The sequence below is a fragment of the Pan troglodytes genome, chromosome 6 (assembly GCF_028858775.2).
Source record: "Pan troglodytes isolate AG18354 chromosome 6, NHGRI_mPanTro3-v2.0_pri, whole genome shotgun sequence".
Lineage (NCBI taxonomy): Eukaryota > Metazoa > Chordata > Mammalia > Primates > Hominidae > Pan > Pan troglodytes.
Genome location: NC_072404.2, coordinates 35,513,534 through 35,535,087, shown reverse-complemented (window position 1 = coordinate 35,535,087; position 21,554 = coordinate 35,513,534). Strand labels below are relative to the sequence as shown.

Sequence of the window (21,554 nt, the reverse complement as noted above, 5' to 3'; positions counted from 1 at the left end):
GAGGATAGAAACTAACCCGTAGGAAGAGTGCCCTCTGCTGCTACTTATTCAAAATAGCTCCTCTGTCTGGCCATACCAAGGAAAACATCCTAAAAGGTTCTTTGCCTTCTGGCTGCTGTCTATAACAAAAAATTAATAACTAACATCTTTACCTCTTAAAATACCTTTAAGATTTCTTTTCTGTTTTGTAGACAGCCGTGTTGCTACATTTTTCCATTTGGTTTTATTCTTTCCATGGTTAACTAAAGCAAACATAACTAAGAAACAGACATTGGATACTTATGCAGTACACAGAAAGCATTTCTTCCAAACTCTTAACTAAATAAAGTAAATCCTTTTCTAGGTGCACAAATCCATAGGTGAGAGGTCAAGATTACCCAACCAGGAATAGCTCATCACTGTAGGCTGGAGGAAATGGCTTTATTTACTCCAGAGCACCCAGGAAAATGTACTGACCTTTACAACCAGCTCTGCTTGCTATTCCAGGGGAAAGCAGGAAGGGAGGGGCGGAAGGACAGACCCATAAATGTTCTATGACAATTACTTGGCAGCACCGTTTCAAAGAAATAAGGGAAGCCTTTACTTGGCATTCTGTACTAAGCAGTGCGTGGAAATGGGTTGGTTTCAGCTCTGGACTGCCCACCCACACCTGGCCCCTCTGGGCATACTAAACACAGGAGTGACACCGCTACCCCAGGTGTTAGCCTGGAAACTTCCCTCCCTTCCATGCATCATCCCTGCTTTCATCTCTGTAGTTGACAGATTCTCTGGGTCTGTTGTGTGGACTTTGGGATCAGCTTCTGAGCCCTTGCCCTTCTCTGAAACATCACTTTTGGCTCACTCTTTAACTCAGGACTCTGCAGGGCTCCTGATTCTGAAATACTTGCAACTTCAGGGAGAAGACACTCCCTTGGCCAGCTTCATCCCAGCCTCTAGCTGAGGAAAGAGGATTGGACATGCTACATTTTTGGGCAAGGTATTTATCTTCTCCAAACCTGTTTCCTCATCTGTAAAATGCAAATGATAAAATAACTCACATGATCAAGCTTTTGTGAGAATTATAACTGATAAAGGATAAATGTCGATTATAACATAGCAATAAATGTCGATTATTATAAAATAGTAATAAAACAAGTATTATGGAATATTATTAAAGTTTTCTTTTTCTTTTCTTTTCTTTTTTTTTTTTGAAACAGTTTTGCTCTTGTTGCTCAGGCTGTAGTGCAATGGCACGATCTCGGCTCCCTGCAACTTCTGCCTCCTGGGTTCAAGCCATTCTCCTGCCTCAGCCTCCCGAGTAGCTGGGATTACAGGCGGCTGCCACCACACCCAACTGATTTTTTGTATTTTTTAGTAGAGATGGGGTTTCACCATGTTGGCCAGGCTGGTCTTCAGCTCCTGACCTCAGGTGATCTGCCCACCTCGGCCTCCCAAAGTGCTGGGATTACAGGCGTGAGCCACCGTGCCCGGCCCTGGTTAGAGGACAAATATTAATATATGGGTATCTAGTGGCTGCGACCAGGCCAGAGAGAGGAAGTTTAAAAAATCAAGGGAAGGAGTTTTGTCCATAAGTTTAAAAATACATAACATTAAGTCTGGAGATAAATAGACCAAATACTAACAATGTTTATCTTTGGCTTTTTTGTTTTATTTTCAGCTTTTTTATTTTTTGTGGATACATAAGGGGTGTATATATTTATGGGTTACATGAGATATTTTCATACAGGTATGCAATGTGTAATAATCAGATCAAGGTAAATAGGACATCCATCACCTAAAGTGTTTATCCTTTGTCTTACAAACAATTCAATTATACTGTTTTATTTTAAAATGTAAAATTACATTATTTTTGACTATAGTCACCCTGTTGTGCTATCAAATATTAGGTCTTATCCATTATTACTTTTTTTTTTTTTTTTTGAGACAGCCTCACTCTGTCACCCAGGCTGGAATGCAAAAGGTGTGATCCCGGCTCACTGCAACCTCTGCCTCCCGGGCTCAAGCGATTCTCCTCCCTTAGTATCCTGAGTAGCTGGGATGACAGGCACATGCCAGCATGCCCAGCTAATTTTTGTATTTTTAGTAGAGACAGGGGTTTCACCACGTTGGCCAGGCTGGTCTCAAACTCCTAGCTTCAAGTGATCCTCCTGCCTCGGCCTCCCAAAGTGCTGGGATTACAGGTGTGAGCCACCACACCTGGCACTATTTTTATACCCATTAACCATGTCCACTTCCCCCCAATACCCAACTACCCTTCCCAGCCTGTAGTAACCACCATTCTACTCTCTGCCTCTGTGAGTTCAATTGTTTTAATTTTTAACTCCCACAAAAAAATGAGAACATGCAAAGTTTTTCTTTCTGTGCTTGGCTTATTTCACTTAACATAATAAACTCCAATTCCACAACAATGGTTATCTTTGAGGGGGGAATTTATAGGTGATGACTTTTTTTTCTTCTCCTATTTTTCAAATTTTCTCTAATGAGTACTTTTTAAATACTTTTTAAATAAAAAGTACGAAATTTTGTTGTTAAAAAGCCATCATTTGTTCTTTCTTTTCACTGACTTATACAATTAATACATGATTTTATTCTCAATCTAAAGCTTACAAGCCAGAGGTAAGGCTAAAACCCCTCATGGACACACAAACATGACTGCTGTCACACCAAATGCAGTCACTTCCCAGAGGTAGTCATGATATTAATTTTGTGCCGACCCTTCTAGATATTTTTCTATCCACTTATGTGTTACTGGCTCATTGATCAAGGACAATTTGTGACATGATTAAACACGCTTTATTTTTCTTCCCATCGTCTCTTCAGAAGTTGTGGTGGGGGGGTAATCATCTCTTGCCACTAGATGAAGAATAGAGCCATTCTAGAGGCTCTCTGGTCAGTCATAGGTGATGGACACTTCCACATTTTCTTCCTTGTGAGACACAGGGTCCATTTGGAAATTCTGAATATCCAATGTAAGGTACACAACAAACCGTCCTATGGCAAAGGGGAAAAACCTGAGCCTAAATACGATCAAAACTATAGATCAGTGGTTTTCAGCGTTGGTTGCACACTGGGATCATCTGAGGTAGTTTAAAAAATTCCTGTGTCTCAGTTCCCCCCAGAGTCCCTGGTATAATTGCTCTTGGATTTGCCTGGGCTTCAGGGATATTTATTTATTTATTTATTTATTTAATTTATTTATTTAATTTTTTTGAGACCCAGTCTCACTCTGTTGCCCAGGCTGGAGTACAGAGGCGTGATCCCAGCTCACTGCAACCTCTGCCTCCCGGGTTCAAGTGATTCTCCTGCCTCAGCCTCCTGAGTAGCTGGGACTACAGGCACCCACCAACACACCGGGCTAATTTTTGTGTTTTTAGTAGAGTCGGGGTTTCACCGTGTTGGCCAGGCTGGTCTCGAACTCCTGACATCAGGTGATCCGCCCGCCTCGGCCTCCCGACGTGCTAGGATTACAGGTGTGAGCCACCGCGCCCGGCCGGCGTCAGGGTTTTCAAGAGCTCCTCAGGTAATTATAGTGGGCTACCTTTGAGAATCACTGCTCCGGATTTAACATCCAATTTATAGAAAATACATGGGAAAGCATAGAAGAACAGCATGGAGTGCAATAAGCAATAGCCACACTGGGACACGCTATAGGACAAACACTCAGTTTCTTTATAAAAAGTTGTAAGAAAAAAAGATGAGGAGGAGAGAGGAACCTACAGGTTAAAAGTGACTTACAAGAAATTACTAATTGCAATGTGTGAAGAGATATTTTTGGATCTTCAGGTGAACAAAGAAAACATATGAGAAGTTTTACACATCAAACAGGAATATTTGAACATTCAGTAGATATTTGATGTTAAGGGATTGTTTTTAATTTTGAGGCTACAATAATGTGGGGTTTTTAAAATTTTTGTTTTTTAAACTTTTATTTTAGGCTCATGGGTACATGTGCAGGTTTGTTATACAGGTAAACTCGTGTTATGGGGGTTTGTTGTACAGACTGTTTTATCACCCAGGTACTAAGCCTAGTACCCAGTGGTTATTTTTTTCTGCTCCTCTCCCTCCTCCCTACCTGAGGCTTCGCGTAGGCCTCGGTGTCTGTTGTTGTTTTATTTTTAAAACAGTTTTTCTCTTTCAGAGACATGTTGAAATAACTGAATGAAATATCTCCAGATTATTTATCTGGGATTTACATGAAAAGAAGCCTATGAGAGGGAGGAGTGGGTGAGGGTGTAGATTAAAAAAAATGATTGGCCATGAGTTGATAATTGTTGAAGCTGGGCAATGGGTACATAGGCAACTCGGTATTCTATTTCCTCTATTTTTGTATGCTTAAACGTTTCCAAAATAAGAAGTTTTTCTGGAATGCTTAGTCCAAGATATTAATTAACAATTTAGTGCTTAAAGACAGAACATCTTTTTCCTGCTACAGAGTGCAGTTCTTGGCTGTCTGCTTTTGCGGAGACAGGTGTGACCATCTGTTCTGCTCCTTGCCCATCCCCACCGCCTCTCCCTTGCTGAGCGTTGCTTCCCAAGGCCAAGGCCAGAGGGCGGAGGAGACATGAGGGTATTAGACCATTAGACAGCTCTCATCTACTGGATGGCCTTGGGCTCCCACCCTGGCTGGTTTTACAGCTGGCTTTTCCTGGGTTTGGTCACTTTGCTTGTGTTATGCATCAATTCTGTTCTCCCAAAAGACTTTTTTTTTTTTTTTTAACAGAGTCTTGCTCTGTTGCCCAGGCTGGAGTGCAGTAGCATGATCTCAGCTCACTGCAGCCTCTGCCTCCCAGGTTCAAGCAATTCTTCTGCCTCAGCCTCCTCAGTAGCTGGAATTACAGGCACCTGCCACCATGCCTAGACGATTTTTTGTATTTTTAGTAGAGATGGGGTTCACCATGTTGGCCAGGCTGGTCTCGAACTCCTGACCTCAGGTGATCTGCCCGCCTTGGCCTCTCAAAATGCTGGGATTACAGGCATGAGCCACTGTGCGCAGCCCCAAAAGACATGTTGAGCTTCTAACCCCAGTACCTGTGAATGTGCCTTTATTTAGAGAAGAGGTCTTTGCAGATGTAATCAAGATGAGGTCAGACTGGGTGTGGTGGCTCACACCTGTAATCCCATCACTTTGGGAGGCTGAGGCGGGCAGATCATTTGAGGTCAGGAGTTTGAGACCAGCCAGACCAACATGGTAAAACCCCATCTCTACTAAAAATTCAAAAATTACCCCAGTGTGATGGTGTGAGCCTGTAATCCCAGCTACTTGAGAGGCTGAGGCAGGAGAATCGCTTGAACCTGAGAGGCGGAGGTTGCGGTGAGCTGAGATGGTGCCACTGCCCTCGAATGAGGTCATACTGGATGACAATGGGCCCTAAATCCGATGACTGGTATCCTTACAAGCAGAGAAATTTGAGAACACAGAGGAGACACAGGTGAAATAAGGCCATGTGAAGACAGAGGCAGGGCTTGCATAAGCCAAGGAATGCCAAGGTTGGCAACCAAAGGAGTTAGAAGCAAGGAAAGATTATTCCCTAGAGACTTTAAATTCCCTAGAGAGCATGGCTCTGCTGACACCTTGATTTTGAACTTTGAGTCTGTAGAACTGTGAGACAAGTTTCTGTTGTTTTAAACCACCCAGTTTGTGGTACTTTCTTACAGTTGCCCTAAGAAACGAATACACTCGATCCAGACCTTCCCAGCTCTGGGGATGTCTCTTCTGCTGCACACTGTGTTATTTGGTCCCCAGGAATGCCAGCTCCAACTGTGGCTCCCAGGAGCCCAAGCAACACATACTCCTGCAATTGGGGTCCCTCACCTTTGCCTCTGGGTCCACTTGGGCAGGACTTTGCATTCCTCTGCCCTAAGTGGTTCAAAGAGTTTGAGTGGGTACACTCTGGTACTAGAGAAAATCTGAAGCAATTCACCTAGTTGGATGAAAAGGGACTTACGTACCCTTGATTTATTAAAATTCATTGTTCTTTTATATACATTTCTCTTTAAAACTCTGAAATGAACATTTGTTTATGCAGTATGACATGATTGAATAATTTATATGACAAGCTTAATAAGGCTGACATTCAATGAACAGAAAAGTAATTTACCTTTTAGTAATCAGAAAAACTTTCAATCCATTTTTATCTTATTTTTAAGTGTCTGTTATTAAAGCTTGTGATTTTTATTAATGTAAATAAGCCAAAGGGTGATTGTTTTTGACACACGGCATTGTGCCATAGTGTAATGGGTAGTTTCCTTCTCAGTTAACCTTCAATACTCTGTACACACTATTCTGAAATACTGGCATCTTCGAGCAGGACACTACATAAGGGAGGGTTAGCTGCATTGGAAGGGTCTTCCACATCCCAGATTTCAAGCATAATGCAACCAGGCCTGAAAAAAACATATATATCCATATTAGAAATGTATTCCTGTCTAGAGAAAATAGATACATAACACACATCTAGATTTTCAGAGACAAATTTATTTAATGTTAAATATTTTAAAGCGTCATTTCAAAAAACATAATTTCAATGTTTAGAAATTTAAAAAATAGAATGAAATTAAGTATGTTGCCTTTTCACATCTCATTTAACCAAATGAAAGACATATCCTAATAATAAAGCTTCAATATACATTCATAAATACGTATTTAAAAGCTCACTTTCAAGATGAAACAAACATAAGTATACTTTCCAAGTGCCATCACCATCTAAACATAAGGCCCATTTGTAGTAAAATATGATAAATTAAAACCTAATTCAATTCCTGATGAATTTCACATTTTTTAGCATAAACTGCCTTGGATTAGCATGAAATGATCCAAGGCAGGGACAGGAGACTCTTATGGCAATTTGTTTTCTTCAATGCTTTCCCATTTTGGGTGGCTCTATGACTGGGCTAAATGAGACACTTTCCTCCCTAGAGAGTAATCCTGGATGGCAGTCATTAAAGGGAAGGAGTCAGACAAAATTGATTTCTAATTTTTTAACATTTATATTGAAGTATAAGTTATACACAATAAAATTTCACCTATTTTATGTGTAAAGTTTGCCAGGTATGGGCATATGTGTATAGATGTGTAAGCACTACCACAATCGTAATACAGAAAATGTCCATCACCCCCACAAGTTCCCTGTGCCCTTTTGCAATCTACCACCTTCCCCAAACATGGCCTCAGGCAACTACTGTACTTTCTGCACTATAGTTTTCTTTTTCTAGGATTTCATATAAATATATTATGTAGTCTTTTCACTTTTGGCTTCTTTGCCATAGCATGTTTTTGATACTCATATCTGAGCTGTAGTTCCTACAACTTCTGTTGTGGTTCAGTAGTTCCTTCCTTTTTGTTGCTAAATAATATTTCATTGTATATAGAGAACACAATTTGTTTATCCATTTGCAAGTTAATGAACATTTGAGATGTTTTGAGTTTTTGGTGACCATGAACAATGCCACTATAATCATTCATGGACAAGGCTTTTTGTGGACATATGTTATCATTTCTCTTAGGGAAACACCTAGGAGTGGAATTGCTGGGTTGCATGGTTATGTATGATTAAATGTGGATTTATCTTTATAAGCAAGTTCAAAACTGTTTTCCAGAGTAGATGCACCATTTTTCATTTCCACCAACAATGCATGAGAGTTTAAGTTGTATCACTTTTTGTAATTTTTATCATTATAGTATGGTTATGGATGATTCAAAATATCTTCTTTGGTGGAATGTCTATTCAAATATTTTGCCAAATTTTGTGTTGTTTCTTATTGAGGTGTGAGAGTTCTTTGTATATTCTGGGTAAAAGTCTGCCAGATTTTTTTAGCAGATGTATTAATGCATAACTGTTCAATAATTACTCAATAAGCTGCACATATTTAGTATCCACTTTGATACATATTAACATATGTATACACCTGTAAAACAGCAGCCACAATAAAAATCATGAACGTATCCATCTCTCCCAAAAGTTTACTTCTGCCTGCTTGTAATCCTAATTATTGCATGCTTTCTTTTTTGTCTGGCTTCTTGTCCTCAGTAGAATTATTTTGAGATCCATCCATATTGCTGTTCAATAGTTTGTTCATTTTTATTAGTGACTAGTATTTACATTGTTTGGATATTCTAGTAGTGTGTTTATACATTCATCTGTTGATAAATAAGTGGGTTGTTTCCAGTTTGGGGCTATTACAGAAAATAAGGTGCTATGAACATTTGTGTACAATTACTGGGATGGATATATGCTTTCTTTTATCTTAATAAATATAGTAGTTGTATGTTTAACTTTTTATAAAATTGCTAAACTGTCTTGCAGAGTGGTTGTACCATATTACTTTTGCACCACTGGTGTATGAGAGTTCTAAGTCCTCCATAGTGTCAGCAACACTTGGCATGATCAGTTTTTTTTTTCAATTATAGCTATTTTATTGTTTAGCGATATCTCACTGTAATTTGCATTTGCATTTCACAAATCACTAGTAACATCAAGCATCTTTTTGTGTGATTATTTGCCATCTGTCCTTTTGTCTTTTTTTTTTTTTTTTTCTTTTTTGAGACAAGGTCTTGCTCTGTCGCCGAGTGGAGTGCAATGGCACCATCTCGGCTCACTGCAACCTCCGTCTCCTGGGTTCAAGCGATTATCCTGCCTCAGCCTCCTGAGTAGCTGCGATTATATGCGCCCGCCATCATGCCTGACTAACTTTTTGTATTTTTAGTAGAGACGGGGTTTCGCCATGTTGGCCAGGCTGATCTTGAACTACTGACCTCAGGTGATCCACCCGCCTCAGCCTCCCCAAATCCTGAGATTACAGGTGTGAGCCACCCACTGCACCCAGCCTATTTTGTCCATTTCTAATTGGGTTGTTTTATTATTATTGGGTTTTGAGAGTTCTTTATACATCTAGAGAAAGTCCTTTATCAGACATAGGCTTTGAAAATATTTTCTCCCAGACTGTGGTTTATCTTTTAATTCTTCCTAACACTGTTTATAAAAAAGCAGAGGTTTACAGTTATGAAGTCCTATTTATCAATATGTTCTCCTGTGGATCATGATTATGTTACTGTATCTGAGAAATCTTAGCGTAATCCAAGGTTACAATAATTTTCTTCCATATTTTCTTCTAGAAATTTTATATTCTTGGATTCTTAGTAGCAAGTTACCTTCTACTCCTAGTTTGCTGAGGGTTTTTAATCAGTTATGGATACTGAATTGTGTCAAATACTTTTTCCTGAACGTACTGAGTGGATGATGCACGATGATGCGATCTTTCTTTTTCAGTTTGTTACTATGGTGAATTCACCTGATTGGTTTTCAAATAGTGAGACAACTTTGCATTCCTGGGATAAACTCCACTTGCACATTATGTATTGTCTTTAATATATTGCTGGATTCATTTGTTGCAATTTTACTTAAAAATTTCACATATGTGTTCATGATAAATTTTGATTGGTTGTTTCCTTTTACTGTAATGTTTCTCTCATGTTGGTATCAGGATAATGCTGACCTCACAGAACCAGTTGGGAAGTAATCCCTCCTTTTGAATTTTCTGGAATAGTTTGTAGAACTGGAATTATTTCCAGTGAAGATATCTGTCTTAAAGTTTTCTTTGTGACAATTCTTTTTACAAGTATAATTTTATTAATAGATATAAGGTCATTCATAATAAGGTAATAGATATAAGATTTTCTGTTTCTTAAGTGAGCTTTGGTTTTGGATCTTTCAAAGAACTTGTCCATTTTATCTATTTTGTCCTACTTAGTGCAGTAAAGTTGTTCCTAAAACTCCCTCATTATCCTTTTCATTTCTTCAGATTCCTGTAGTGATAAAATCTTTCTTATTCCTGATATTAGTAATTTCTGTCTTCAATCTTTTAGTTTGGGTAGAAGTTAATCAATTTTATTAATCTTCTCAAGAATCGGTGTTTGGTTTTATTGACTTTTCCCTGTTTTGGGGGGAAATTCACACTGATTTTGATTCTAATCTTTATGCTTTCTTTTCTTCTCCTTACTTTGGAGTTTACTCGTTCTTTTTTTCTAGTTGCTTAAGGTGAAGCCGAGTGACTGATATGAAGCCTTTCTTCTTTTTCTATTATAGGCATTCAACATAAAAACAAATCTCTCTACTGCTGTATCTGCATCCCAAATAGCGGGATGGTGTTCTCATTTTCCCTTAGGTCAAAATACGTTGAAACTAACCCTCCTTTTGTTTCTTCTTGAGCATGGATTATCTGGAAGTGTATTACTTAGTTTCTAAACATTTGAGGGAATTTCCACATAGAATTCTGTTACTGATTTCTAATTTAATTTCATTGTAGTCAGATATTGTACTTTACATGATCTAAAGTATTTTAAATGTGTCAATACTTGTTTTGTGGCCTAGAAAATGGTCTTTTTTGATAAATAGTCTGTGTGTGCTTGAATATCTATTTTGCTGTTCTAGGGTGGTGTGTACTATAAATGTCAATTAGGTCATATTGGTTGATGGCGTTATTCAAGTCTTCTGTATTCTTGCTAAATTTCTTTTTATTCTACAAATTATTTAGAGAAGGCTATTAAAATTTCTAACTATACTGTAGATTTGTCTATTTTTTCGTAAAGTTCTATCAGTTGTGCTTCATATATTTGAAGCTGTTATGTAAGTGCATAAATGTTCAGAGTTGCTACATCCTCTTGAAATATAGATCCCTTCTTCATTTAAAAATCCTTGTTTAACCTTGATAATATTCTTAGCATTCAAATGTACTTTGATGTTATTACAGCCACACCAGCTTTCACTGACTAGTAGTAGCATCACATGTCCTTTTCCTACCTGTTAACTTTTAACCTCTTTGTTTCTTTATATTTAAATACATTTCTTGAAAGTAGCCTACAGTAGGGTCTTGCTTTGCTATGCAATCTGACAATTCTTGCTTTTCATTTGTGGTGTTTAGAGCTATATTCATTTCCTATTGCTGCTATAACAGATTACCATAAACAGTTGCTTAAAGCAACATGTATTTATTCCCTTTCAAATTTTGGAGCTCATAAGTCTAAAATCACGGTATTGACAGGGCTCCAATCCTTCAGGAGGCTCTAGAAGAAAATCCACTTCCTTGCCTTTTCCAGCCCTAGAAGCTGGCCTCCTTCCTTGGCTTGTGGCCTTATATCACTCCAACTTCTGCTTCTACCATCACATCGCCTTTTTGATCTCTTACTCTTTTGCCTCCTCCTTATAAAGACTTTGTGATTACATTTGTCCTACCTGGATAATAAGGATCATCTCCACATCTCATGAGCATTAACTTAATCACATTTGCAAATTTTCTTTTTCCATGTGAGTAACATAATTCACAATTTCTGGGAATTAGGACACAGCCATCATGGGCGGCTCATTATTCAGCCTACCACAAGTCCATTTACACTTAATGTGATAATTGATATGGTTAGATTTAAGTCTGTCATCTTGGTGTTTTCTCTTTGTTCCACCTGATCTTTATCTCCCTTTTCCACTTCTTCTGCCTTATTTTGGATTGAGTGATTTTTATAATTCCATTTTAATCTTGTTTGTTGCCTTTTGGGTTCTGTCAGTTTTTGCTTCATATGTTTTGATATTCTATGTTAAGTTCATATGCACTCAAATTATTGTACCTTTCTCCTGTACTGAACTATTTTGCCTTATAAAACATAGTCGTTTCTAGTAATATTCTTTGTCTTAACATCTATCTTATCTGATATTTATACATTTTTCACTTCAGCTTTCTAATGTTTACTCACATGCTATCTTTTCCATTCTTTTTCCTTCAGCCAATATACATATTTGTATTTAAAATGCACCTCTTGCAGGCAGCCCATAGATAGGTTTTGCTCTTGTATTCAATTTGCCAATCTCCGCCTTTTGTTAGGAAGAATTTAGTCCTCTTTCACTTTGAAATTACTGATATGGTTTGATATAGGCTTGCTATTGTGCTCTTTTTAAAAAAAACTTTTTATTTCAAGACATTTGGAGATCCACATTAAGTGAGAGATAATACAAGTAGCTCTTGTACAGTCTTTAGACAGTGTCCTTTGCCATGGTAACATCTTGAACATTTGTATAATATCACAGCCAGATAATTCACACTGATAGAATGGTGATAGAGAGCATTTCCATCACCACAGAGATCCCTTGTACAGCCACACATACTATACTCCCCCCACATTCCCACCCCACCCTAACCCCTCGCAACCACAAATCATCCATATCTATAATTTTGTCATTTGAAGACAGTTATACAAATGGAATCATACAGTATGTAACCTTTGGGGATTGTCTTTTCTTCATTCAAACAATTCTCTGGAGATTCATGCAGGCTCTTGAGTGTATCAATAGTTTGATCCTATTGCTGAGCAGTATTCCATGGTATGAATAGATCACTATTATTTAACCATTCACCTTGCGAAAAACATCTGGGTTGTTTCAGGTTTAGGCTATTACAAATAAAGCTGCTATAGACATTTTTCTACAGAATTTTGTGTGAACACAACTTTTCACCTGTCTGCGAAAAAATGCCCAATACAATTGCTGGGTCTTAAGTTGGTTATATGTTTAGGTGTTTTCCCCTTTTATTTTTAGTTGGCAAGTAATACTTGTACATATTTAGGGAGTATAGAGTGATATTTCAATGCATAATTACAATGTGTAATGATCAAATCAGGGTAATTAGGATATCCATCATCTCAAATGTTTACCACCTGTTTGTGCTGGGAACATTCAGAATCCTCTGTTCTGGCTTTCTTGACATATACGATAAGTTACTGTTAACTAATATTCACTCTACAGTGCCAGAGAACACTAGAACTTATTCCTTCTATTTATCTGTAGTTTTGTATCTCTTAACCAACCTCTCCTTATCTTCTTCTCCTCCCTACCCTTCCCTCTCAGCCTCTAATTACCACAATTTTGCTCTACTTCTATGAGCTACTTCTTTGAGCTTCCATGAGCGACAACATGCACTATTCATCCTTCTGTGGCTGACTTATTTCACTTAATGTATCCAGGCTCAGAGGCTTGCCATTATGCTCTTTTTTTCCCCACTGTTTTATTTATTTTTTGAGTGGTTTTGATAGGGGTGACAACAAGCATCTTTAACATATCATGATTTACTTACCATTTAAATTGGGTTATTTCTAGTAAATCATACATTTCCATTTACTCAATTTTTGTGCTATTGTCATGTATATTTAATTTCTGTCATAAAGTAAAAAATATAATGGTATCACCTTTGCCTTAAATAATGTCTTTTAAAGCTTTTCAGAGAAGAAAAATGTATAGTGATTAATATCCACATATTTACCATTTCCAGCGCATTTCAGTATTTCTTGTATATCTGAGTTACCATCTGGCATCATTTCTCATCAGCTGACAGAACTTCTTGTCCATCCTGAAGTATAAATCTGTTACCATCAAATTATCTTAGATTTTGTTGATCTGAAAAATGTATTTTTGGCCTCCATTTTAAAAAGATAATTTCATTAAATATAGAATTCTTGATTTTTCATCTTCAGCACTTTGAATTATCATTCCAGTGTCTGTTAATTTCCACTATTTATGTTGAGAAGTCAGATGTTTATATAGCATATCATTTTTTCTCTTATTTTCAAGATTTTCTCTTAATCTTTGATTTTACCGTTTTGACTATAATGTGCCTTGCTTTGGTTTTCTTTGGGCTTCACCCAGTTGGATTTGTTGAGCTTAGCAGATCTCTAAGTTAGCAGCTTTTATCAAACTTGAGAAATTTTTGGACAACATTTCTTCAATGTTGTCCATGAACATGGACAGAAAAGAACATTTTTCTGTCATGTTCTTTTTTTCATTACATCTAATACTAAAATTATGCATGTGTTGAACTACTTAATGTTACGTAGGTCTGTGACTTTGGTTATTTTTCAATCTTTTTGGTTCCTGTTCTTTTGATTAACTATTCTCTCTTGATCTATCTTCAAATTCACTGAATTTTCTGTTCAAATGTTCTGTTTACATCTCAAAATTGTTGAGCATATTTAAATAATTTTCATTTCATTTACTATACTTCTCAGCTCTAGAATTCCCATGGGGGCTGGGGTGTTTCTATTTCTGCTGAGATTCCATATCTCTTCACTCATGGATACCATGTTTTCTTTTAATTCATTGAATATATTTTTCTTAAGCCTTTGAATGTATTTGTAATAGTGGCCTTGCAGTCTTTGGCTGCTAAATCCAACATCTGGACCTACTTGTATCGGTTTCTATTAACTTATTTTTTTCAGAGTGTTGGTCATACTTTCTCATTTTAGTTTGCATCTCTGAAACTTTTTGCACATTGTAAATGATATAGTGAAGTGACTGTAGAACCTCTTTTGTTCTTCTGATTGCCAATGTGTCATTCTAGGAGACAATTAATGTGCCTGAATTTCCTGTCATGTGCAGCAGCTAATATCTCTGCTTAGGAGTCTAAACAAAGGACTCAAAAGATCCATTACCCATCTTAGAATTTTCTGATTTTTAGAGATTCAAAATTCAGAAATTAAAAAATTTTAATTAGGAAGTTTTTCTTATTATGTCATTTTGGTTTTTGTCACTTTCAAGTCTTACAAATCCAATATAATTCAGCTATATAATACAGAATGCCAATATCTCACTTTGTTGTGAATTCAAATCCATATTTCAGATATCTAATAAAAATTTTCATAAATATTTCAAAAATTATGAAAAAAACTAAGTAGAAGATGTTAAATTGAAAAATCAGGATATTAAAATATACTATAATGTTTGGAATTAAATTCTACTTCATTGATAGTATAATTTTACTTCTCTAGATGAAATAATTTAAACTAAGATACCGGGATAATATTTTAATGAATTTAAATTAAAATTTCGTAAAGAATCAGGACTACTGTAATAAAGTGAAACATTTGTTGCTTAAAAATATACCATATCAGATAGCATAGGGTTAATACTCACTTAGTTCTCACAACACACCATGCCTCTTCTAAAACACAATAATTCACATGTAACTCCAACAATTTCTCTCCTACTTCTTTGGCAGATTTTCGACTACATGTAGAATAAACTATTTTTGTCTGGGCCCTTTAAATTTAAACAATAGTTTAAAAGATTTTAAAATGAATGATAATAGAATAGACTAAAAAAATCGTACTAGCAAATTGAAATCTCAGTACTCACTGGATGGAACACTGATATACATGACTCAAAACAGCATCAACTATATTGGGGATGGCAGTTTCCACATTCCTACTTATATTTTGAATGTAATAAAACTTACAGCAATTTTAATTTTGCATATACTGCTCATTAGTATATAAAATAGTCTAAAGCTGTACTGGGAGCAGAGAGCAGCTTAGGATATACAATTTTCTTCTTATAATTCACACAGTTTTCAGAGAATATATTCTGACAGAGACTGAATGTAGTGAAAACATATCTTTCAATGCTTAATTTCATCTAAAGAAGCTCTGACAAATACACGAATTGAAATTGAGTGTATCAAGTAGAACACTTAGACAATGGGCATCCAGGGTGTCAGAAGAGGTAGGAAAAGCACCTTCACAGAATCTTGAGAAATGGGGATGGTCACCAAAATATGGTACAATAGGTGATTTGACCGTAGTGGGAGTTCTTACAAAATCCTGACAAACTATCACTTATGCATTGGATGTTGCTTAGAATTTCAAGCATATGGGATGCTCAGTCACCACAGTGGTTTCCATGCCAGTTCACCGCAGTAGAACAGAGAGAGCATCAGGTACATTTCTAAGGTGTCTCACTCCAAGCCCTGGCTCCTAGACAGCAGACCTAAAACTTATAAATAATTTAAAGATTTGCCTCTAACGATAGGCCAAAAATCCACTTTAAAAAAAGATTACCCTGAAAATTACTAGAATAACCAAAATAATTTTTTAAACCAGCCATTTAAGGAAAGCAAAACTTTTAGACATCAATGGAAACTAGAGTTCTCATAATCGGCTAGCAAAAATACTCTAAATTTTCATGAAAGCACGTAGTGTATAATAGCAACTTTCATGTACTTTTTCTACCTGTCACAAAAAGCTAGTCATTGGCCACCAGTAAGATCTAGAAATCATTTCTTAAATCAGAGTGGGGCTTGTGGTGTAGAGCAGGGGTTGGCAAACCACGGCTGCGAGTAAAATCCATCCTACCTCCTCTTCCAATTACCTAGTAGTTTTACTGGAATACACACACACATCATAAATGTGACACATTTGTCACTTTGGGAAAAACTGGCTTTTGCATTTTTCAGTTTTCAGAGGTCTGCTTGCTCCAGAGGCAACAGGTACGTATTGTCATTTCTGGATGGTTATTGTCAATTTTTTTTTAACTTCCAGCATGAAAATGAGGACGAGTTTGTGTGTGTGTGTGTGTCTATGCATGTATGTGTGTAAAAATTTCCCCAATTCCTAAGAATTGGGAGTCACCAAGTGAGTCTTGATGAAATACTCATCGGCCGCCAACCTCAAGTCTGCATCTTCGTAATGTGGATGATTCACAATGGGATGAAGTGTAGACAGCTTCACGCTTGCCATTGTAGGCATGGCACCTGCGAAGACAGCATCTGAAAAAAAAAAGGCTCTCTTCTTCAATGAAATGTTTTAAAGAAAATCAGAAGTTAAACTTACCTCTAATATGTAAACCCGAATTAAGAAGGATGACGCCTATTTACAAGACCATGGACCTCATTCTTTTATTGACTCAATAGTTATTCATTGTCTACTATAATAATAGCTGACTTTTGTTAAATGCTATCTTGGTGCTAGAAATTGTGCTCCATATTTTAACAATAATTAAATAACTTAATTTTCACAATTCTAAGAGGTGGGTCCTCTGTTCTTACTTTGTAGAATCTACAAACCGAGCATGTGAGGGGTCTGGGTTGTGCACTCATTAGAATCTAATGCCTGATGGTCTGAGGTGGAACAATTTCATCCAGAAACCACCCCCTACCCCCCAGTTCTGTGGAAAAAAAAGGTCTTCCAAGAAACAGGTCCCTGGTGCCAAAAAGGTTGGGGACTGCTGTTGTAGATGATGAAGAGACACAGCCAAGTTAAGTGACTTGCCCAAGACTGCACAGCTAGGAAGTTCCAGAGCCTGCCCTCTTAGCTGCTTCACTGAAGCTTCCTGCTATGCTAGAGCACCATGCTAACAGCAGGACTACAGACACACATGAAACAAAAAGAATGTAAAATGTCACATCTGTTCCAAGAATGTGAAATGCCAGGAGCTGAGAGACTGCCATGAAGGGCAAGTCTCATGGGACATTTTTTCCAATGACTTTTGTGGCTGGTGAACTGTGGTCCTGTGGATGTGCCATAAAAAAAGGAAAGCATTGTTTTCTTCCCGCAGATCATCTTTAATTAAGTTCTCAGAGTTACCATTTGACTTGACACCATTTATACATGCCATGAAATCATTTCACTACTTGCTGCTAGTACTTTTTGGTGTAATGACATGTATAAATTTGGTCATAACTAGAGATACATCAAAATCTACTATCTGGCTTCCATTTCATCTCTTGAAGCACCAGAAGACCAAATGCTTACTTCCTGGTACTTTTGTATAAAAAACAATTACATAATTGTGAAGGTTATTATTTTTAATCAGCACAATAAAATCAGTAACAAAGACAAGACATATTATTCAGATCTACTGTAAAAAACTGTATGCTGGAGAGGAGGTGGAGCATGATGACCAAGTAGAAACCTCCACTGTTCATCCTCCCCTCAGGAACACCAAATTTGATAATGATCTACACAAAAAGCACCTTCATAAGACCCAAAAATCAGCTTAGGTACCAGCTTGGCCACAGTGGGGAGCAGCACCAAGCAGGCTCTTGTGGTCCCCGATTCCAGGCCTTGGCTCTTGGGTGGCATTTCTGGACCTGCCCTGGGCTGGAAGAGAGCCCACTGCCCTGAAGGGTGAGTCCCAGGCCTGGCAGCACTCACCACAAGCTGACTGAAGAGCCCTTGGGCCTTAAGTCAATGTTGTCAGTAGCCATGCAGTACCTCCCATGGGCCTGTGGTAGTCGTGGAAATGGAGAGAGACCCCTCTGCCTGGGGAAAGGGGAAGGAAGGGTGGGAAGGACTTTGGTGGTTTCGGCACCAGCTCAGCTGCAGTAGAATAGAGCATCAGGTAGATTTCTAAGGTGTCTCACTCCGGGCCCTGGCTCCTGGACAGCAGCATCTCTGGACCTGACTATGCCCTGGGGAATCTTGCCACCCTGAAGGGAAGGTCACCAGCCTGGTTTGCTTTGCCACCTGCTGACTGTTGAGCCCTACACCTTGAGCAAACATAGGTGGTGGCCAGGCAGTAGTTACAATGAGCTTTGGGCAAGACCCAGTGCTGTGCTAGCTTCAGGTCTGACCCAACACATTCCCACTAGTGGTGGCCACAGAGATGCTTATGTCACCCCACCCCCAGCTCCAGGCAGCTTAGCACAGAGAAAGAGAGAGAGAGAGACTCCATACGGGAGAGAGTAGGGAAAGAGAACAAGAGTTTCTGCCTGCTAATCTTGAGAATTCTGGATTTTATCCAAGACCACCAAGGTAGTAACTCTAAGAGTCTGTAATAGCTTCAGCGTTACTGGGCATGGGGTGTCTCCTAGTGCAGATACAGCTGCAGCAACCAGAAATTTAGATCACAACACCAAAGTCCCTTTGAATACCTGGAAAGCCTTTCCAACAAGGATGGGTACAAACAAGCCCAGACTGCAAAAACTATAATAAATACCTAACTCTTCAATGCCCAGACACTGACAAACATCCACAAGCATCAAGACCATTCAGGAAAACATGACCTCACCAAACAAAATAAATAAGGCACTAGGGGGCCAATCCTGGAGTGACAGAGATAGGCGGCCTTTCAGACAGAGAATTCAAAATAGCTGTGCTGAGGAAACTCAAAGAAATTCAAGATAACACAGAGAAGGAATTGGCAATCCTATCAGATAAAGTTAACAAATAAATTGAAATAATTAAAAAGAATCAAGCAGAAATTCTGGAGCTGAAAAATGCAACTGCCATACTGAAGAATGTATCAGTCTCTTAATAGCAGAATTGATCAAGCAGAAGAAAGAATTAGTGAGCTTGAAGACAAGGAGTTAGACAGAGAGATAGCAGTAGGAAGTTTATTCAAAAGTATAACAGAATTTCTCAAAGCTAGAGAAAATATCAATATTCAAGAACAAGAAGGTTCTAGAACGCCAAGCAGATTTAACCCAAAGGCTAACTCAAGTCATTTAATATCAAACTCCCAAAGGTCAAGGATAAAGAAAGGATCCTAAAAGCAGCAAGAGAAAAGAAACAAATAACATACAATGGAGATCTAATAGATCTGGCAGCAGACTTTTCAGTGAAAACCTTACAGGCCAGGAGAGCATGCCATGACATATTTAAAGTGAAGGCAAAAACCTTTTACCTGAGAGTAGTGTATCCAGAGAAAATGTCCTTCAAACCTAAAGGAGAAGACTTTCTCAGACAAACAAAACTGTGAAATTTGATCAACACCAGACCTATCCTACAAGAAATGCTAAAGGAATTTCTTCAATCTGAAATAAAAGGACATTAATGAGGAAGAAATAATCAGAAGGTACAAAACTCACTGGTAATAGCAAGTACACAAAGAAACACAGAATATTATAGCAGTGTCATTATGGTATATGAACTACTTATATATGACAAGTAGAAAGACAAAAAGATGAACCAATAAAAAATAACTACAATAACTTTTCAAGAGACAGAGAGTACAATAAGATATAAATAGAAACAACAAAAAGGTAAAAAGTGGGAAGATGAAGTTAAAGTTTAGAATTTTTATTAGCTTTCTTCCTTTGGCTTATTAGTTTGTTTATGCAATCAGTGTTGTCATCAGTTTAAAATAATGGGTTATAAGATATTATTTGCAAACCTCATGGTAACCTCAAGTATAAAAACATACAATGGATATACAAAAAATAAAAAGCAGTAAGTTAAAACACACCACCAGAGAAAATCACCTTCAATGAAAGAAAAAGAGGAAGGAAGAGAAGACCACAAAACAATGAGAAAACAAATAACGAAATGGCAGGGGTAAGTCTGTATCAATAATAACACTGAATGTAAATGGACTAAACTCTCCAATCAAAAGACAAAGAGTGGCTGAATAAGAAAACAAAACCCTAAGAATCTGTTACCTACAAGAAACACACTTTACTTGTAAAGGCAAATATAGACAGAAAACAAAGGGATGGAAAATTATATTTCATGCCGAGGGAAACCATAAAAGAGCAGGAATAGCCATACTTATATCAGACACAATAGATTACAAGACAAAAACGATAAAAAGAGACAAAGAAGGTCATTATATAATGATAAAGGGGTTAATTCAGCAAGGGTATATAACAATTGTAAATATGTATACACCCAATACTGGAGCACACAGATACATAAAGCAAATATTATCAGAGCTAAAGAGAGAGACAGAGAGAGACAGATCCCAATACAATAATAGCCTGAGACTTCAACACCCCACCTTCAGCAGTGGACAGGTCATCTAGACAGAAAATCAACAAAGAAACACTGAACTTAATCTGCACTATAGATCAAAAGGACCTAATAGATACTTACAGAACATTTCACCCAACAGCTACAGAATACACATCCTTCTCCTCAGCACATGGATCATTCCTCAAGAATAGACCACAAAACAAGGATAGGCCACAAAATGAGTCTTAAAACATTTTTTAAAAATTGAAACAATATCATGTATCTTCTCTGACCACAATGGAAAAAAAACTAGAAATCAGTAGCAAAAGGAATTTTGGAAACTCTACAAACATAGAAATTAAAGAATATGCTCCTGAATGACCAGTGGGTTAATAAAGAAATTAAGAAGGAAATTGAAAATGTTCTGGAAACAAATGATAATGAAAACACAACATATCAAAACCTATGGGATACAGCGAAAGCAGTATTAAGAGGGAAGTCTATAGCTATAAGTGCCTACATCAAAAAAGAAGAAAAACGTCAAATTAACAACCCAATGATGCATCTTAAAAAACTAGAAAAGGGCAAACAAAACCCAAAGTTGGTAGGAGAAATGAAATAATAAAGATCAGAGCAGAAATAAGTGAAATTGCAATGAAGAAAACAATATAAAAGATCAACTGGTTTTCTGAAAAGATAAAATTAACAAACCTTTAGCCAGACTAAGAAAAAAAGACAGAAGGCCCAAATAAATAAAATCAGAGATAAAAAAGGAGACATTACAACCATATCACAGAAATTAAAGGATCATTAGAGACTACCATGAGCAACTGTATGCCAATAAATTGGAAAACCTAGAAATGGATAAATCCCTAGATACACAAAACCTACCAAGATTGAACTATATAGAAATCCAAAACCTGAACAGACCAATCACAGGTAATGAGATCAAATCTCTAATGAAAAGTCTCTCAGCAAAGAAAAGCCCAGGACCTGATGGCTTCACTGCTGAATTTTATCAAACATTTAAAGAGAACTAATATCAATCCCACTCTAACGATTCCATGAAATAGAG

The 21,554-nt window shown here is 37.4% G+C and overlaps 1 protein-coding gene across 1 annotated transcript in view; it reads right to left on the bottom strand.

Annotated features, from left to right (window-relative positions):
- Positions 1-3,921: 3,921 nt before the first annotated feature.
- The window catches only part of LOC748251 (putative C-mannosyltransferase DPY19L2P2), a 59,365-nt gene continuing 41,732 nt past the window's right edge, over positions 3,922-21,554 (bottom strand). The window contains 3 exon segments of the mRNA XM_063815916.1: positions 3,922-6,384; positions 13,300-13,386; positions 16,476-16,575. Of these exon segments, the coding sequence (XP_063671986.1) occupies positions 13,351-13,386; positions 16,476-16,575 (136 nt within the window). The 3' untranslated portion in view covers positions 3,922-6,384; positions 13,300-13,350.